Below are 21,467 nucleotides of genomic sequence, written 5' to 3' on the forward strand. Positions count from 1 at the left end.
TGGTGGACAATTAGACTAGCAGAACCAAGGGAGGCAATCCTTAGACTAGGACGAAAGAAGTCAGTCAGTTGAAGGACCCCTTTCAACTCTAAATGATTAAAAGTCACGTCTACCAATAGCCGGATCTGTATTCACCTCATTTTCGAGAAGAAAGTTGGTTTGGGCATCATACCCTCTTTGTCTTTCTTAGTGTATGTTCCCTTAGGATTTTTGCTTGCACTACCATCCTCCATCTCGTCGCCCTATTACGGGATGGTAAAGTGGTGGACAATGAATGCAAGAAGAACCAAGGGAGACAATATCTAGACAAGAACGAAAGAAGGAAGTCAGCTTAAGGATCCCTTTCAACTCTAAATGATTTGAAATTACTTTTACCAATAGCCGGATCTTCTTTTTGGAATTTAGGATCAGACTTCGAGAATTTAAACCCCTTGCAAGTCTTGAGGCCCTAGCTCTAGGAGAAAATCGTAGCCTCTCTTGAAAATCAGAATTTTATCTTACACAAATTTCGGCTCCCACAAAAGTTGACTCTCTCAAATTTCGGCTCCCACAAAATTCGCCTTCCACAAAATTTGGCTCCCACAAAATTCGTCTTCTACAAAATTCGCCAAGCAAGAAGAGTGCAGATCTGCTCTTGCAAAAAAAAATCATCTAAGGAAAATACCAATCTGCCCTTGTAAAAATCGTCCAAGGAAAATGAAATCTGCCCTTAGCCAAAAATCGCCTAAGCACCAAAGAGGAGGAGTGAGGAATGAGGAAATGAGACGAAAGAGTTTCCTCTTATACCCTACTTGCTCATCCTCCCTAGCTGGCCGACTGAGACCTTGGGAGCAAAAATAAATTAATTAGTGCACAAGATATGGCCCCCCAATTAAATGCTAAGCACAAAATTAACTTTGCCAAAATGAAAATTGCTTTTTTAAATTTCCAATTAGTTTCAAATTGCAAAAAGGAATTAAATAATGCCTTGGGGATGTTAAATACTTCCGTTTAATGAGGATTTAGTAATTAATACGTCATTAAAATCGGATTTGGGCTAACCAAAAGCCATTTTTCAATATTAAATTACCAATTTCATTAAAGGCTAAAAAGTTCTCAAGGCAATTTTAACCCATTAAAGCCAATTTTGCAATTTATATCCAAATCGATTTTGCTATGCCATTAATTTTTTTTGACAAAAATAAAATCACTTCTATAGTCTAAAATTGATTTTTGCAATTTGACTACATCTCCACAAATTTAACTTTTTTTCACTAGAAAAAAATTTAAGATTTTCCAAAACTCAAGTCTAACAAAATTTCCCATTTGAAAATTATTTAAATTTATACAATTATATCTAGATTTTCAAAAGAAACCGTTTAAGTACAAATTTTACAATTTTATCCCGCCAAATGTTGTTTCCGAAAATTTTGTCTGGCTTAAGGACGAAATTGGTCGTTCTAGAAAATCAAGTTGGAACCGGGTGAAAGTAAGCTAAGCCTCTCCCATCTGACCTAAGCTGTTTAAGACTCAAAACTCTCAATAAAATCAAAATTGTTAGAGAATCCAAAAATTTGCCAAGGCGAATAAAGAAAGGGGGGTCCCCAAAGTTTTGGGGCAATGGTGTGAAAACCTCACGACAACTGTAGAAGCAAGGCATGCAAACTCAAAAGCATGTAAATGAGTTCCAATGCGACCAACATGATGAACTGTACAACACCCAAAATAAACCTCATGATGGCAAATAGTCACAAGCATCCACACAAGTCTAAGTGCCACAAGGTTAGGCATTAACTGGTTATTCTATGCATCGGATCCATCCACACCTTCACAATAACCCAAAGGGAATTAAAATTCCCAACCATGTTTGTAGAATCCAAATTCTGAGCCAGATTTGTGGAATCGAAGAATCTCAGCTAAAGCTTAAATAACTGGAATTTGTTGCATGAATAGACATTACAGAAGTTTGTGATTTTTGCACGTGAGAAATTTCAACTCTCTCCATTCTGTGTGAACAGTAGATTGGCTGCAGATCTACTTTGAATGGAGAGATCCCGAAATGCAAGCTGCTGATCGCAATGCTTGTTATTGAGGGTAGTATTGCAGTTGGACAAGAAGGATGACTGGAAAATTATATCATCCCTGATGAGGTGATTTTTTTCTTTGTGCAGTCTTATGTAATGTAAATACTCGACGACTACACATTATGATTTACTTTAGATTTTGACAGTCGTGAACTCTAGGATGAAGCTCAGAATGGTCTCCTAATCACTGAAGGTAATTGAATTGTGAACAACTCCAATTAAGTTGATAATACTGATCACAAATGGGAAGTGACAGAAGCTATGCCTTTTCCTGAATGTCAGTCTCTAATGTCTGGCAATGCTAGGTATCTCCGCGTCAGTGCTGACTCTAAATATAGAGATCTTGATCATTTGTTTCCCGATTGATACTCCTTACTTGCCAAATTCCTTGATGTCTCCATCTTCATATTGCTTTTACCCATTCATTCATCTTTATTTAGTATCAACCAGTAAGGTCTTCTGTTTCAACCTATTAATATGGGTTTGATTACATTGAACTTTATTCTCCCTTCTATTTTCACTGACGGACCACATAGATAGTGCTGAATCCCCTTGCTTGGCAGACGTTCTGACTAACTCCTTATTTCCAACATAATTGACCATCCTACTGTAACTTTTATCACTCCCAGATTTTGCTCTGATACCATGTTAGTTATAGGATAGTTCTTTATTAAGATATTCAATCTGGAATATATATTGTATTTAATCTGCAATTTGGAAGCATGGAACATTTATGGATTACTATATCCCTACTCCATTCTTAGGCAGCATGTATAAATATCATTTGAAGACCAATTCAGATCGGTCATGTCCATTCAATCAAAGGTTGCAACTTTATTGGATCGGTTAGTTTTTACTAACTCACTCAATCCCTTAAGAATGTGGTCAGTTAGTAAATATTAACTAACCAACACAATCAAGAGATCAATATGTATATTAATCAAGATGGATTGCTTGATATAAGAATGCCTTAATTAACCTTAGTTATAATAAGGTCGGTTGATTATGTATAGAGTTTGAACTGTTGTATGTGAAGAGAACCCATTAATCTGACCATAGCTACCTTATCCTCAACAATAATACACGCATTGCTGAAGTTTAGGAAATATTTAGTTGGAGGAAGATTTATTGTTAAAACTGATCACAATGGCCTTGAGAACTTCCTCAATAAGACAAATCTTAATGGTAGGCAGCAAAAACAGGTTAGCAAACTCCACGCCTACGACTTTGTCATTGAATATGTCAAAGGAAAGATGAATATTTTAGCTGAGGCATTGTCAAGAAGGTCACATTTTGTAATATTCCCAACTTGATATTTTCCCCAATTCTTCTTACAACACAATACGCAAATTTTAACAACAGATTTGCAAGCAAATAATTCCCAATTCATTCAATATCCAACTGAAATATGTATATTCTGAAAACAATATTGCATTACAATTCCTCAGCGAAGCAATGTAATACCCAATCTTAAACACATAAACTGTAAATAAATTGATATATTTTTGGATTCGATTGTGGACAGATTTTTACCATCAACGTTTCGAATCGCACTACATGATCCATCATCAGGATGAAGAGAGCAAGAGATGTCAAACAAAGTGTAATCAAATTGGTAACAAGAAAACAAATATCTAAGTACAAGTGAGATACCAATGTGATATATCCAGCAGACAATGGGTTTCCGTCCACTACCTCCAAGCCCGAGGGTTTTTGTCCTCAAAGCTGCTGAAAGCTGAAGCTTTCTAAAACATTCCAAGAGAGAAACAAAATCTAATAACAAAAACCAAGTATTTGGCAAATGAGCTCTCTTTCATCTTTTAAGCCCATTCTGTTGACACTTTACATTCCTTTGTTCCTTTATATTCTTTTAACATATACTCTTTCCCACTTAAGAAAATAAAGTGCTCATACAATGTTAAAGTGCTCATACAATAATAAAGTGACACTAATAATATGAACTTATGTTTTAAAGTCACTTTATTAATAAACCATTTAAATCTTCGGGCATTAAAATTAGTGATCAGATGCACTTGGATAAACATAAGTGATAACTAGTTGGAAAGGTCTCATCAAGACCCTCCTAGGCCAACACTGAAATGGCAAGTGTTGAGCCTTCTGACTTACTATAAATAGTAAGCATATGAAAACCCCATTCAGACAACCCTGAAAGGTCGGAAACTGGAACTGCCTAAGCTAAACTTAAAATTGATCCTTGAGAAATCTTGGTTAGCCCACAAGACCAAGGCAAAACAGGTTAACGACACATCAAAATTCACTGGCCCAGAAAAGGGCACATTACACATTTTTGTTCAATTTTAGAGATAGTAGTAAATTGGAAGGAACGAATGCAAGCTGATTAGTCAAGGAATGCTCTTGCCAATAGCATTCTTGATGTAATGTCCCCTTATGTAAGTTCTATTGGCTAATTATGGGACAGTTTACTTATAGTTTAATTGTAAGAAACTTCTTTCTGAAAAATATCTTTGAATATAAACAAAAATGAGAGACTTCGCAAGAATTAGATTTCTGACACCATTAGTATTATGATGAATATCTTAATAAACATTTAGTAATTGAATTTAATTGTTATATCGATGCAATGGATATAATTCATATGAATATTATCTTCTGAGCTGCAGGATATTTAAAATTTGATACTTGATTTTCTGGAGTTAATCTTGCTATTCCTGATATGGCTATGTGAATTATGCTAATAATCTCATCCTTCCACTTATCAAATATGCTCTTTTGAGATGGCGGCGAAATGCTGATGTTTTGTCTGATCTTGTGAGATGGTGATAAACTCTTAGTTGTCCAATCTATCATTTGCTATGTCTGATTTGGCTCTATTGATATGCAAAGATGTTTGTATTGGTCTGATAAGTCATCAGACCTTTGATCTGCATGAATGCCTGCCCTGTATATGTGATTATGAAAGCGATTCTATAAAATCTCAGATATAAATGCTTGCCTGATATATCTTATGAATTGTTGCAATTCAAAATGTTGCTGTATCTGATTTGTGTCAGTTGAAAATATGCATCCAAAGCCAAGAGCCTGATATGTAAAGTACAAATAAATGGTATTTGATGATGATTGATAATCAACGCCTCTTCAATAGGCCTCAAGGCTGATCAGTTGCATCTCGTACTTGTGAATGGACACATCATTATTGTCTCCTAATGACACCTTTCCATTATTCATGAGCATTTGCTGCTGCATACAAATCATGCTTTTACTCTTAATTGCTGCCTTGGCATTACTAATTAATAAATAATAATCGCTGTATAAGTTTATTTACTTCAGTTGAAATCAAGGTTGCATGGGTACTCGTACCCACACCCCTGGTACTCGTACCCACGTACCCAAGTACCGGGTACACGTATCCCACGTACCGGGTACTCGGTGGAGAGCATCATAGCTAAGGACCTTGATTAAGATTCTGATTTTTTTTTTTGGTTTTTTGTTTTTGTATTAGCTTGTTGTTTATCAAACTTAATTCAAAACCAAATCAGTTTGAAACTTTGATACTCACTAACAATAAACTTTATCACTGTTCAAGTTAAAAGTTTATCATTTGCAATATGTCATTGTCATATGGTTTAGGATCTTCTTGTTCATGTTTAAAGTCTGCCTTCTTTGTTATGCATCTAAGCATTTATCATGTATTATTATTTCAAACATATAGCAAATCTGAAACTGAAAACAGTACATTACATTTGCAAACTTTATCACTGTTCTTGTTTTGAAAAACCATTGTCATGACTCATAAAATCAGATTTTTAATAAATATAAAAGTGTAATTTTTAAGTAAGTTTGACATACCCAAGTACCTCCGTCCCCAATTATGAAAAATACTTTAAACATTCAGCAATAGCATATATATATATATATATTTGACTTATGGCTTATATTTTCAAATTTCTTGTTTTGAATGCTCAATGTCATGACTCGTGACAGATATTTTGATTTTTATATTTTCTATAAAATATTAATTATATAGAAAAAATTAGGCTTACACACGTACCCCCGTCCCCTATTTTGAAAAATATGCGTACCCGTACCCGCTCCTGTACCCGTTCCCATTCCCGTACCCACGTACCCATGCAACCTTGGTTGAAATTAACTTAATCTTTCATAGGGTGGTGATAAAGATAATGTTGGTTTGCTTGCAGAGTGCAACTTCTTGTTTTATATAATCATGGAAACTTTGCTATATACAGATTAACATCATTATAATAATGATACACTGTTCGAAGGCTTGCTATTCTCTTTGATTTTGTGACAGTTTATCACTTGATACCTTTTCTTTCGTATGATACATTGCTGTATGAAGACTTTGATGCATGAGGATTTCTGCTTGTTAATTTATCTTGTTTGATGGAAACATGAATATCTGCTGCAATACACACAGAGAGAGATATCTATCTATCTATCTATATCTGCATGGCATCGAGATTTGATATTATGATCTCTGATCATTGCTAGATCTAAGTAATATCATGCTTTCTTTGACTTGAGGATATCAATGGAATGAACTTTAAGATCGATAAATGCATGGTTACCGGGAGACCCGTCTCCCCCCTAAAAGTCGCGTCTCGGAGACCGAGACGCGTCTCGAAGACTTTTCGCGTCTCTGGAGACCTCAAAAAAGGTTGGAGACTTCATGACGAAGTCTCCTGAAGTCTCCCCATCTCCTAATCCAAAAAGTGAAGTCTCCCCGAAGTCTCCTAGTAAAATATAAATGTAAAGTATAATATTAAATAATTTAATATATTTTAGCCCTCATTTGAATGTTTTTAATACAAAAATTAAGACCACCGACAATATAAATGATTAAATCATTTAATATATTTTATTTAATAAATTAATAACTTTAAAAACATTAGAAACACTTTTAAAAAATTATTTTTATTCAACAATTTAAATGATTAAATCATTTAAAATATTTTTGGAGAGTGATGATTTTTTGGAGAGCATGATAGCTGAAGACCTTGAAATGGATGATCACAACCTTGTGGAGTAGATGATAGTACTATCGATATACTAATACTAGATATATTTCTGTTTTTTGTTTATTGTACAAAGTGTTCATTTTTGTTTGCATATCGGCAATTCAGCATCAACTATATTTTTTTGAATCTAAAATTTGAATATGTAATGATAATCTCAGCGATTATCAATCTGATATGATGGTGATCATATGCAATATTCGAAAAACAAATACGTCTATGAGATATAATATTGTGATCATGTGAGTTTTGAAATTTTTAACTCTATGAGTCTATTTTAATTTTTAATGTGACATTACTATTATTATTTACTTTAGCCTTACAGTATTACTATTTTCAAATCTTGTATTTACTTTTAGTATTAGACTCTTTAAACTGTTAAATTTTTTTTTTTTAAAAATTGCCGTCTCCAAGTACCCTCGTCTCCTATTTGGAAAATTGTCGTACCGGTACCAGTACTAGTACTGGAGACCTTGAAGTCTCCCCATCTCCCGGTAACCTTGGATAAATGGGATGACATCTTATGGACATGTTGGAATATGAATTTGCTATTTATTATGTTGATCGTATAGGATTGATGTAATCCATGGTAAAATCATATGATCTTCGTGTTGATAAGGTTGGTGACTAACAAGATCGTCATACTCGACATCATGTGAGCTCAATAGCTAGATCATATTTTTGTGTGATGTTGGATAAAGATATTGCATGCTTGATATTGATGAAACCAAATGTTGTCATGGAACAACTCTGTTGTGCAATATCATCTTTTGCTAAGTAACCAATAATCAAGATTATTTGCTTGAAACCTTCAACCCTTCATCATATGAATGGGTGGATAGCAATTGGGCATATCAATTGCATGATCTCCAAACAATCGTAATATATTATCTTATTGTTCATGCCACACTTGATGCTAAAGAGAAAATCACAAAGTCTTATGATTAAGATGATTTTCCTTGATAGGATGTTTATTTAATCATGATGACACTAGCTTAATTGATGAGAATATGTGGGACTATCTACTCAAACTTCTAATTGCTATGCACAAATCATGCATCTCTATTTACTAACTACTTGGAGGTGTTCAAGGTCTATCTCCCATTGATCACACATATGTTCAATTGCTGTTTTTCTATGAGACATCATAGTCTCACTTCCTTGAGGATGAATGCTTACAAGCATTTTGAAATAAAATTTCCTTTCTTCATTTGATTGATAATTGAAACACTGTGTAGTTCCATTTTTATTCCTTACCAACTCTACAAAGAATGGTGTATTTGTGTATCTTCTACATATCTTGCTAAGGAAATTCTTGAAAAGACTTTAGATACCTTTTAAATCTTTTGATGTGCTTGAATAGTGTCATAAAAATGGAAGCTTTGATTGATTGGAGTTTGACAATTTCTTCATGGAGCTTGTTTGCTAAATGTTGGGAATATCCTTGATGATAAAGTTGTATGCTGTTCTCAAATCTTCTAGAAGAATTTTGCATTTTCTTTGATGACATGCTTGAGGGTCTTCATCATGCATTCCCTTAAGAATGATTTTGTTATGATCAACTTCACAGTTGAAGGTCATGGTCTTGAAGTCTTTAGTGTACTTGCCCATAGTTTTCATCCATTGTATACCTAGTACAACATCAACGTTACCTAACTCTATCACATGAAAGTCATCATTGTTTATAACTTACAACATTCCTAACTCTGTCACATGGAAGTCATCATTGATAACTTACGATGGTGATCTCCAACCTTGGTGCTATTGGCTTAACCATTTGCCATCATTATTTTGAATTCTTCTTGCTTACTGCTTTGGAGTCACTGGGAGATAGTAAGTGTGGAGTTTATGAAATTTAAGGTGGCTCCATTTTCCATGAAAATTGTTATTGGATGCCCTTACGATGTTCCTTGTACTCTCAAGATATTATATCCAAGAGTTCTAGTCATAGTGGCAAGTGTACCACTCTTCTGAAATGAAGGTGGTTCATCCTATGTCTAACTTGTACACTGCTTTGATTCTCATCTTCTTGTCCTTCACTATTGGGCCTCACTTTTATTATTTATATAATAGATTTTCCTTTTCCCATGTATCGATGCCCTGGCTACCATGGCTCTTTGCATGGAAAACATAGCTTTCTTCTTAAATCTTGTTGGTTCTCTTTGTCCATTTTGTTTCTCTGTGGTGTATCCCTTTGGAATGGTGGATTAGTTTGGTCCTTTTAGGGGATCCATTAGCCCATCCATAAATAAAACTATCAATCTTCTCTTGGATATGTCGGTGACTAATAATTACAGTCGTTGGAGCTCGATTATCTATTCATTAATTGACCCCCTTTGTCTAAGTTGTGCCACTTATTTAAAATGAGGCTCTGGATATTTGTTGTTGAACCTTTCAATCAATATCTCCATAAATTTGACAAACAAGGTGATTCATGCATGTCCTATGGTAGTCATGTCTTGGTACCACCATTCATGTGCTATTTCTTCTAAGTGTAAGGCAACATATTTGAGGGGTTTTTCTAACATATGCTGAGTTGAATATACAAATGACTGGAAGCCTGAACATCAGTATACACCAAAAGAACTGCCTCTAACTCCAGCTTGAAAGCTTATCCAAACTCCTATACACCAGCAACTACTCGTGCACTTACATTTAAACCTTATCCAATGTACAGGTCAACTCAGGTAGGTCTGAAATGTGTTTCAGATAATAATACAGACCTGCAATGACTGTCCTGGTCAGAAATATCACCACAATAACATCAACTGGATCCCTTTTTATGGCATACAAATCTGTTCGTCCGTAGAAAATTATGTAACAGTTGATAACAACTATTGCAGAGGTAATCAGTTCCAAATGTTCTTAAAAACTCCATAAATCATTGGACCTGCCTCCCACCACCAGGCTTACCCCTTCAAGCTTACTCCAAACAATCCAAACAGCCTCCTACTCACACAGAGAGGGCAGATTTATTTGTAGTCTGAGATGTAGCTACAGTAAAGACTGTTGAAATTGGGGCAAAAGATGGGGAACTCCCTTTAAAAATCATAATAAATTCATTCATCCTTTGAATCATGTTCAACTTGCCTGAAAATGATAGCTTTCAGTGTTAAATGTCTGGGTGTCACTTCCAGGTCGGTAAAAAATCCTTAATCTTAAAGGGATGTACATATGGAGTCCCATGACCAGCTAGCATGGGATTAATCAACAATAAATTCAAACCTGTGGAGAAATCGGCCATGATAGTCACTAATTGGGTCACCCAGCCATGGCATATCTTCTGTAAACAACTCTAACAATATTCTCTCTCTTGACGCCCTAAAATCTGTGAAGTCTCAAACCATAGAAATTAGTCTTCAATGAAAACTTCACCGAATCCCAGACCTCGAACACTAAATCAATGTAATCAATGCTACATGGGTCTTAAATTCACTATTTAAAATATACAAAAACAAAGTATTTTAGGGTTTATTTGGGGTTGCTCCATTCTTTCAAATCTGTCTTTTATGTCCTTTTCCATTATTCTAGACTGATAAGTATGGTCATCTGTTAGATGGTTTTCAAACTAAAACCATTGGATAATTTGCTAATTTGTTTATCTCTAGGTTGTGGACAAGCTACAATCTAGTGTGAAATCTGGACGAGAAAACTGGCGGACTGAGCTTCCAAGGGCTGGACTTGGCATCGGAGTATTAGAAAAGCTAAAATTTGAGAAATCAAAAGATGTGCAATGGAAGGGAAGGTGCTCTGGTACAGTGTATGTGCCAATTTTATATTTACATGGATGATCTTGTATTTGTAAAATTTCTGCACTCTTTGATGTATATGACAAGAAAAGTTACTTTTGTATTGAAACATTAATAAACAACCGCTTCATGATTCATGAGTAAATAAAATAATATGTGCAGGTACATTGGTGGGGGTGAATCTGATGGACACTTTTCCTTGATAAATGAAGCATATTCCATGTCAGTAAGGATGTAGAACAATTTGATTGCTTACTTTAACTCTTTTGAGTGTTTAAGAAAAGACTGAAAAGCTAACATAATCAGAAAAAGTGCCATAGTTATTGAATGCTTCCAAGATTTAATTATTTTTTAACATTTTTTATTGCTACTAAATATGAGACAGTCCAGTTGTAAGTTTACAAATGAAGCCAAATACAGAGAAATTAAGCATTGTCTTCCTTCTTTGTTGGATCTAATTCATTTAGAAAAATCAATTGAAAACAAGGTTTTTTTTTTCTGTTTAGAATTATAAATTGTTTTGATTTCTAATTTGACGACCATCAATGAGGCATCTGCCCCTATAAATATGCTGTCTTATACTCGCAACAAACATTTTAAATGGCCTGTAGCATTTGTTACTTTTCCGTGCTATAACTGCAAAGAGAGATCTAGTTACTTATTGGCATTTGAATATTATGACTCTGTCAATTATTATGCATTTCATCATAGACATTTAATTCTTGGATGAAAATCGCAATGGGGTTATGTAATGTCCCCTTTTAGGATATCTTGGAATATTGGGACAATTACTTCAATTCCCCATGCTTACACTATCTAATCCTTGTAATTGAACTATGTAATGGAGAATATGAACAATATTACTTACAATTGTTGATTCAGCCAATAATATATATTCAAAATGACTAGGTTTATTAAAATATCAATATGTCTTTGCCAAATAATATTAGCTTCTGATATGTGAAAGGAAAATAGGCTATATAAACAATTAGCAATTTCTTTTATATTATTATGAAGTGTGCTACATGTTGTGAGGTTTTCACACTGTTGCCACTTTTAGTCTAAAAGAATAGGGTTAACAGCACAAGGCTTGGATAGCCTTCTTCACCTCGATCTCCACAAGACTCAGGAGGGTATTCCTATATGGAGGCCTAATTGAGTGATAAAAAAATGATGAACAATGCATTTAAGATATCTGAATGGGTGGTGCTCAGATTTGTGAGACAAGGGTATATCTATTTCATAAACTTTAAGCATCATCCCACTTACCTGAGTATTACTGCAAACTGAACTACACTATTCCTACACTTAGTAATTTGAAATTAAAATGGCTTTTGATTTGAAGTTGGTTCAGAAAATGCCTCAAGCCTTATCACAGACCTGTGTCTAATCCTGGGCCACAAAGTCAAGCATGGAACCATAATAGAATTCTTATAAGCAAATGAAATTTAACCAATGGGTTTCAAGGTGTTAATGCTTTACATTAACAAATCCATTCATCTCATCCTTAAGCTCATCTTACAAATCCAAATCATGTATCCAAAACCACAAATATTTGCTCAAGTATTCAACTCTGTCCTTGGAAGAGACCCATGAACAAATATCCCAATAACAACAACACAGCTACAAAAAATCTGCAAAGGTGAATTAAAAAATCCTTTATGTATCAATTTATATGACCTAAAGTGTACAAGTCTGGAGATGGTTCTTGGCAATAGCACTGCATTTGCACAAACGGATTGACAGTTGCTCATAAAATCAGACTACTACAAAATTACGTACTCTATCTGCTACCTAGACTCAAACACAGCTCTATTTATATGCTTGAAATGAAAATTCAGAATCTGTAACCAGGGACAACTTTAAGAATTCCCCCCTTTGGAAAAAAAGTATAAAATTTTGGTGAATCAAGCATTAGTTCAAGGGGAAAAAAATTAATTTCTATTGGCAAATTTATAATTTTAAGTAGGCGAGTTTTTAATTTTATTATTATTATTGTATGGAGCCTAATTATTTATCAAACTTTAAGGTTAAATTTAGCCCATTTTTATCATTACAATTTCCCTCCAAAATATTTAATGGTGGTTTGGGGGGAACATCCCTATTAAATTTATAATTGTTGGATGATCCTAAATCAATGGCCTAGATACCAGTTTAATCCAAACTTTTAAAAGGACACTAAGTTTTAAAGAAAGTCCATGAAATAAAGACATGTCTCTAATCAAATCTATTTTGGGCGAAAAAGAGAAAGGATACAAAGTTTCATGAAAAGCCTTTAGAATAAAGGCACATGTTCAACATGCATACTTAATCTATAACCTAACTTATATTTTTACAAAAAATTGGTGAATATGACTATCAATTAAGACATGCCTTGGAAATTGGAGGCGATTTCTTTATAATTTATCACGTAGAAAAATTAGATTCCATTGGCAAAGTCATCACTAAAATACAAATACTTATGTATTATTGTTGGCGATTGGTGTAAGCATGGAACCTAATTTCGGTAAAGTATAGGTGATACAATATGGACACCCTAAAAGTGCAAAAAGATTAGCCAAATTTGGGGATCTTGACAAGTGAGATTAGCCAATTGGCGAATATTAGCCACTAATGTTATCCTTGCCTATAACAATGAAAAAGAATGGAAAGACAAAAAAGTGAGTGAATTCTGGATATGATCTGATGATGGCACTTGTCTTTCCCCCCAAATCTGAACTGCACTCTTTCTTTGACACTTGGCTGAGGCCTCTTCCACCTAGACGCTTGAATCTTTTTTTCATCTTTCAACCTGAAAAATATCTGATATCTCTTTGATCTGCCTTCTGAAATGATTCTGATTTTGTTGCTTGCCCACTCTTTCAGTTGCAAGCAAAAATATCCTTGCAACTATAATATTTTCTTTATTTTTTTACTTCTACCCTTACATCAAATAAAATTGCCTTTTTCCACGCTCATCCTTTTCCGGTGAGAACTCTCTCTCTATGATAAAAATATATAACATCTCATCCTAATGATTTGCTTGCAAAAAGAAATTTAAATTTCAGCTGGAACTACCTGTTCATATTTATTAATTTGCACCATCATTGAAACCATAGTTGAAAAACTCGGTTTTGACAATATCTCGGTTAACTCAAATTTTTTGAAAAATTTGGAATCGGCAAAAAATCGGCACTTTTATTGAACATTTGAAAATATATAATTTTTATAGATATATATTAATAAATAGTGATATTGCTATTAGGATTTAACTATGTGATTTTGAGTCAAACTCATTGACCTATGTTTCATGAGTAGTTATTCAACATGAATCCATCTCTCATGAGAATAAATAGAACTCTTAGCCTCATTGGATCTAGATGATGCTCACAGGGGTGAAGCACTGAGACTTCCCGGGAGGTCACCCATCCTAGTCCTACTCCACCTTGAGCGTGCTTAACTACAGAGTTTCCTTAATTATTAATAAATAATTATGAAGACAAAATAAATATGTTTGTTCTCTATAATGAATATATAATTTATAAAGTTATAAACACTATAAACTTATAAATGTTGTTAATAAACAATGCATATGCATATTAGCATTAAGAATAAATCTACAGTATTATAATTTATTAGATATATAGTTATTAATTTATACTAATTTATAACTCTCTATAATGAATTTGTTAATATACAATATTATACTACTTTAGTATTAATCTAGAGTATTATAAATTTGTATTATATAGTATTATGAGTTTCTAAAACTAATTCGAATAAATTAAAATTTGTATATTAGAAACTTATCTATAAACTCACAATCATCAATTTATAACTTACATAAATTTACAACTTATAGTTCTATAAAAATATATATAGTGATGTTGATGTGTATACAGGAGCATAATAGTGGTGTATACGAGGAGGTTTGACTACTATGTGTTGACTGTACAAGTCATTCATTGGGGATGAAATTTGGCATACATAGACAAATTTACATTAAATTTCCAAAAATGTTTTTTGTAACCTGTTGAAGGGCAAAACCATTATGTGTGTATCCTACAATCAGCACTCCATGTAATGGCATCTTTGAGGCATATCCTCAAAAATAGTTCCTGTGTCTGAATCTATGCTTCTACGTTTTCTCAGCAATCTGAATTTGCGTGCCTTAATAGTCCTCGGTAATCACACTTTCCTTAGCAGCCATCGCAGCTTGCGGGAAAACTAAAAAACTCTAAATGGTTTTTAGAAATCTTTATTGTTTTTCAAGTTGACTTCATCAATGGTTTTTTGACCTAAAAATTGTAAAAAACATGATTTTTCATCCCAAATGCGGTGCAATTTTTTCAAAATATCGTCGGCCATTTATTTGGTAATTATATCGGTTGGCAGTTTTGCTTGCAATATCTCGTGATAGTAGTGATATATCGCAGTTTTTTTAAAACTATGATTGAAACTACTTTCACCCATGAGTAAAAACAATTATTTTTCTCTTTGTAATTGTAACTGAAAATTCTAGCCTTTTGTTCCTTCAGATGGCATCCATTATTTTGTCCTGTTGGTGAAATATTTGATTGTGTTTTCCATAGTTGGAAAACTCATCAAAGCCAAAACTCGCCAAGGTTTGAAAAATAAATTCGGGGAAAACTCGACCAGTTTTCAGCAAAAACTCAGCAACTTAAAAAATTGTTTAAATTTAATTAGAAATGCACTTTTTTGCAAAATTCAATGAGAATATACATCCAATGAATCAATAAATGAGAACACAAAACAAACAAGCTTAGTCTAGATATATTTAAACACAAAGTGGGTACAAAATCGCATTCTCCCGAGGAAGACTCATGACTGGAAGAAAAATAGTAAATAATTTATGTAAAACTAAAAGTAAATAGATCATTCCAATTACATCTTCCTCTTCTCAATTCTAATAAAAACTAAGGGAGAGGTAGAACTAGAGGGTCTTATCTTAGAAGACTGCACTAGCCATGATTTCCTTCTTGCTCGGTATATCTAACTTAGTTTGTAGCTTGTCCTCATTCATACATATAGCTCTACCTCTAGCTTCTCCTGGCACTAGCAATGACTACTCATTCAATTCAATGTCATCCAACGTGAAACTAAATCCACACCTTCCTCCATAGCGCGCTTCTTCAAATCATTGATGTCATCCTTTTCAAAAACTCCGCTTCAAACCCGTTACAAATGTGTTTCAAACCTCCTCAAGTCCGCTTCAAATTGATTGAAATCAGTCTGCAAGTGTTTGGAATCAGTTTGCATGTGTTTACAAGTGAAGAAATGAGAAATGAAACTAGTTTGAGCCATTTTTTGCCTTTAACTGCTGTTATAAAACTATAGCCAAGTTTTTAACAAAAACTCAGCAAGTACTTGACAAGTTCTTGCCGAAAATTCTGCAAGTTTTTTGGCACCAGTAAAAGTCATAAAAACTCGCCAAGCCAGAAAACTCGACCATTTTTTGCAACTCGGAGAGTACTCCGCCGTTAGTCCATCTATGGATTTTTCCACTAATTCTTCTCCATGGAAACACACTAAAAATTGTTTTCACCAATTTGATATTCTTGTGTGAAATCTCATTTCATAATAATAATTTATTTCTTTGGGTTTGGTGAAAATAATTCACCATTTTCAACAGGTTCGCACCTCAAAAATCAATATTTTTGAATAATTCTTTCTTTTATAGTTGACTAAAATTCTTCCCATTTCACTTTGCATTTGATTTCATTCATGAAATCATTTGCCCATGGGTAAAATAGACTCACTCGCAATTGAACAAAGCCCATTTTATATTTACCAAATGGTTTTCACCATCAAGACTCCAAGATGTCTTTTTATCAAAGTAAGTTTTGTTAAAGCAATGGCCCACATATGCAAACTTGAAATATCAACTCATTTGGCATACTTTGTGATGTAGGAGCATTTGAGGTTCTTGGCAATCTTGCATCATTGTTGTTGTTTTGTTGTTTGCTTACTTGTCTTGATGATCGTATTAGCGGACATTTAATCGCAAGTCCCAGCTTATGCAATCATGCTTGCTTAATGAGGATCTATTCAGGATTGTTCTCCAATGGTCGCGTGTCATTTGGATTTCATATCAAGGAGCATTCTTTTTTTCTCTCAGGCAGTGTGTTTACCGTTCATAGTATTCACCGATCGTTTTGTTCTCCAATCGTTGGGTTTTCACTACTTTAACCAATCAATGTATTTCTTGTGAAATGATGTGTGATTCATGCATGTGGTCATTTAAGATTCTTCATGATGATTCTTGGAACATTTGTGGACTTATATCTTAGATGGCACCTTCTTATGTGTTTGTGGTCTTGACCATCGATCCTATCTTTGGGGTTTGTATAGTGAGCTGTAACACGTTTATCTGTTAATAGGGAAGTGTGAATCTTTTGGGCTGACCTGTGTGCTGAAGTGAATACATATGTAACACCTTTGATGTATGTTTGTAGTGGAATAATAGTGCAATCTAGTAGGAAAATCTAGAGATCAAGCTATTGCATGCATAGTGACTGCACACTGGATTTGTATTTGTTGCAAGGCTACAATCGTGTAGGCCTTGTTGCCTGACATATTGCATGTAACTCATGGAATATAAAAGCGTAGTTCACAGACTCGGACTTGGAGAGTACTCGGCAAGCCCAAAATTTTCAACTCGATAAAAACTCGACATATACTCGACAAAAAGTCAACAACTTAGAAAGTACTTAAAAAAAAAAAAAACTCTCTTAAAGAAGCTTTTTTTAAAAATAGAATTCAATTACAAAATGTATTAAATTAGAAATTGACATCTCAATAGAGAAAATGCATAGCCTTATAGCACTAACATTATGAAAAATGCATCTTAACCATTGTTTTACCCACATTGACATTTTTTAACATCTTAAAAAACACGACAGTTAAACTTGAGAGTATTCACCCAACCAAAAAATTTAGAGTACTCGGCAAATTTGAGAGTAATCACAGAGTTTGCAAACTATGTCTAAATGTAACCAATTGAATTTTTTCATTTCACTACACTTTTGTGTTGTTGCTTCCCTGTGTTACTGCTTGGTTGGAAATCTCTATTAGGGATTCTCCATCCTAGACATGCATCAAGTGGTATTAGAGTGAAGGCTTGTGTTCCTTGTGGAAGTTGATTTAATTAGGATCATATGAAGACCTACTAATTTGGTTGTAGGGTGGTAGATCTTTGTTTGACCTATAACTTGCATAGGCTGCGATCTTTTAGAGCCCTAGTTGATTTGGTTGTAGGGGTGCAAACTTGTGTTTGACCTATAAGTTGCAGAGGGTTGTAAAACTAGTTCGTGGAAGATGTAATGCAAATCTTGCGGTCATGGATATGTTGAGGCAGATTGTAGCTAGACTCAAAGTTGTAGAGACAACCCAAAGAAGAGGAAGATGTATTGAAGATATTAGTGAAGATAAAGCCGAGGAAGTGGAAAAACAAGTTTTTAATCTGGAGCAAGGTGATGAAAGATTGTTGAGAGCCTTGACAAGAGTAAATGCAAGGCCACATTTTAGTCCTGAGTATGATGGCAAGTTTGATGTTGATGAATTATTAGATTGGATCTTTGAAATAGAAAAGTACTTTTGAGTATGTTGGGTGGGTATTTTGCTATGTTCCCCTGAGTTTCCGGGACAGGGACGACAGGGGACAGCAGGACGGGTTTTTGGGACGGCATTTTTTTTGCTGATTTTGGGGACGGCGGGGGACGGCAAATGGGGACGGCAAAAGTGACATTTTTTTTAGTTTTTTAAATTTTTTGTGTGTTAAAAAATTGGGGACGGATGCAAGTCCCCAATGAAGTTTCCGAGACGGGGACGTCCTCGTCCCCGAAACACTGGTTTTTTGGGGGGGATGCGTCCCCGGGGAACATAGGTATTTTGCAACTAACAGTTTGGGTAAAAATCCAGTCACAAACTAGCTAGACCAGCCATGGCATGTGAGATGGAGTCTCTCATTTTTTAAAGGGAAGGCTCTCCCTTCTCATTGTTCCTAGATCAAATCAAGGTAAGCAAGAAATTGAGAGATTTAGAAAGGGTATTACTAATATACTGTCCTCTTAACTTTCAAAAAAGAATCCAGTTACCCACATATCAAGTAATGGGCAAGATGAAATCTTTAACTACTTTTCTATCTAAAGCTGTAAACGGTGATACCGATAAACCAACACTAACTCAAAGGCTTGCTAAAAGTGTACCAGTTTGGCTCTAAGTCCGATCTTAATCTGTGCTATAGGAATAACTTTTACTATTGGGGCAAAAAGACTTCCAAAAGTAAACAATTATAACTATTTTTGTGAATTAAGAAGGCGACACAAGTTGCAGTCAAAGCTTCTAGTCTATGTATCACCACAATTGTTTTTAGTCAAAGCTTCGGCTCAAATTGCTTCAAAATCTTTAATGCTCAATTACTAAAGACACAAAAACCACATGAATCAAAGATAACAAATGCAAATCACAGTCAAAGCTTCCAAAGTTCAGCTCCAATTTCTTCTTTGTGTTCACTTTTCTTTCAAAATAATACTACACAATCAAAGTTCTACTTGTATATTTTCTCCAGAGCTTTCTTGCATACAATAAAAGATGATTTTTACAATGAGGGGGTACTCCTTTGTATAGGCAAAGAAGTTGAGAAAAATGAGGAAAAAGTGGGAGCAACTCAACCAACTTTGACCTTTTCTAACTAAACAAGATAAATTATTGGATTACATGTCATAAGAACATGTAAATCAAATTACATGTAATTACACAATTTCATGCAATACATCCTCTCCAATCTACAAACATGAAAAAGGAAAGAAACAATAAAATGAAAAAGGTTGAAACAACCCTAAGGATTTTTCCTTAGTGCCTTGAACTTGATCATCACATCATGCATTGTAGGAAGATCTGAGATTTCCATTGTCTTTGATATAGCTTCTATTCTGACCGTATTGGCATATGCTGATTTTACAACTTCGCAATTTGCCGCAAGAGAATCCTATAAGTGTTTTGCTAATGATTTGTACAAAGCGAACCTATTCATTGTGTGTGATCCAAATTCCTCATAATCTAGATTAGCATTAACTCTGATAGTATATTTAGAAGTCATCTTCTCCATTGTGACCAAGTTGTTATGCTCAGTAAGAACTTGGCATCCCATTTGTTCTAGGTTGCACATGGTCTCAATTTCAATTGACTAACAGTATTCTAAGGTTGTCTGCAACTTTGTTACAAGTTTCCTCAGTGTCTCTTCCTTATAACCCATTAGTCCGTGGCTATTGTAGAACATTTCACAAGATGGGACACCATCACATGCAACCATGCTGTCCAAATCAGAATTGGCGATTTCATTCCAATCCCACATAATTTCTTTAAAGGTGTTAGCTTCTTGATTCAAAGACGCAATTAGGCCATGCAACATCTCTTCAATACCTCTAATACGTTCAAGAACTTTGACCACATTTTTGATGGCCCAAACTCCTTTAGAGACAGTCTCTCCAAACCAAGTCTTTGTTGTTTCTATTATCCATTTCTTGTGAGGTTTTTGTGATATAGTGACTATATGTTGTTGAATAACCTCATTTAGGTGAGCAATCTCCCGCTTCAGCTGATTCGTCTTCTCCCATAACTCGATACATTAGCAAGTGCATTTTGAGCATCCTATAGACAACCCAACCATGATTGCTTACCAAGTTCAATTTTGGTGAACTTGTAATTTGAACGGTTAAGTTCTTTAGTCGATTTGTCTACCAATGGTTCAACAATCTCTACAAACTTAGTCTTTTTAGAATCCATTACAACTCTTGAAACAATTTTGTCTTTAAAAGATTTAGACATAGTTTTCTTGATCGGAAGATTATCTGGGGCCAGCTCAACCTTTTGTAATATCCCAAGAAAGATATTTGAAATTGATAAATAGAATAGCAATAGATTGAACTAAAATCTTTAAATGCTGAATACTGTATACTTGATTTTGTATTAGTTAATTACTTGCAAACAAGAATTATGGATTGAATTCATTCACTTAAATAATTTCTTGAGATACAATTGTATATAAGAACAAGAACTAAATGCTTGAATGAATAGTTATTGAAATCCAATTGACGTGAGAAAAAATAGGAGCACCTAAATAGAACAATTAGTTTTTCCTAAGTAGAATGATTTGGTTTTCTTGTTACAGACGTGACCACCAATTCTCCAACTAGTGAATACTTTGACAAAATTGTTGTTAGCTATGTTGATTGCCTGCTACAAACGTAACCACCATTTCTCAAGCCCATTGAATACTCTTGCATAAAGCTTTCTTTGTCCTTTCCAAGTTGACGAATAACGTTGTATCCATGATATGTTACCTCTTTGCCCGAAGAACCCCCTTTGATGTTTTTGCGTATATTATCTCTATGCGATCAAAAAGATATTTGGGGATCTTCAATCCTAACGTATCTCTGGCGGCTCCAATTGCAGATTAAACAAATCTTCTTCCATGTACCAATTTCCACTTGACACTGTATGAATTTCAGTGATTATTGGCGTATAAGCCAATGACGTATTATCTTTTCTTTTCTCTCCACTAATATCCAGTGATGAATATTTCTCCACTAGGTCAGACAGACAAAATCTGACGAAAGGATGAATAATATTTTTAAATT

At 34.3% G+C, this 21,467-nt stretch overlaps 1 protein-coding gene across 1 annotated transcript in view; it reads left to right on the forward strand.

The window, feature by feature from the left end:
* DPL1 (dihydrosphingosine phosphate lyase) overlaps positions 1-21,467 on the forward strand; it is a 239,884-nt gene that overhangs the window by 28,000 nt on the left and 190,417 nt on the right. Inside the window, exons 3-4 of the mRNA XM_089800114.1 lie at positions 10,687-10,838; positions 10,990-11,049. Coding sequence (XP_089656240.1) covers positions 10,687-10,838; positions 10,990-11,049 — 212 coding nt within the window. The remainder of the gene's footprint in view (positions 1-10,686; positions 10,839-10,989; positions 11,050-21,467) is intronic.

This window comes from Cupressus sempervirens, chromosome 9, assembly GCF_028749045.1.
Source record: "Cupressus sempervirens isolate cs-2001-9-10 chromosome 9, ASM2874904v1, whole genome shotgun sequence".
Taxonomy (NCBI): Eukaryota; Viridiplantae; Streptophyta; class Pinopsida; order Cupressales; family Cupressaceae; genus Cupressus; species Cupressus sempervirens.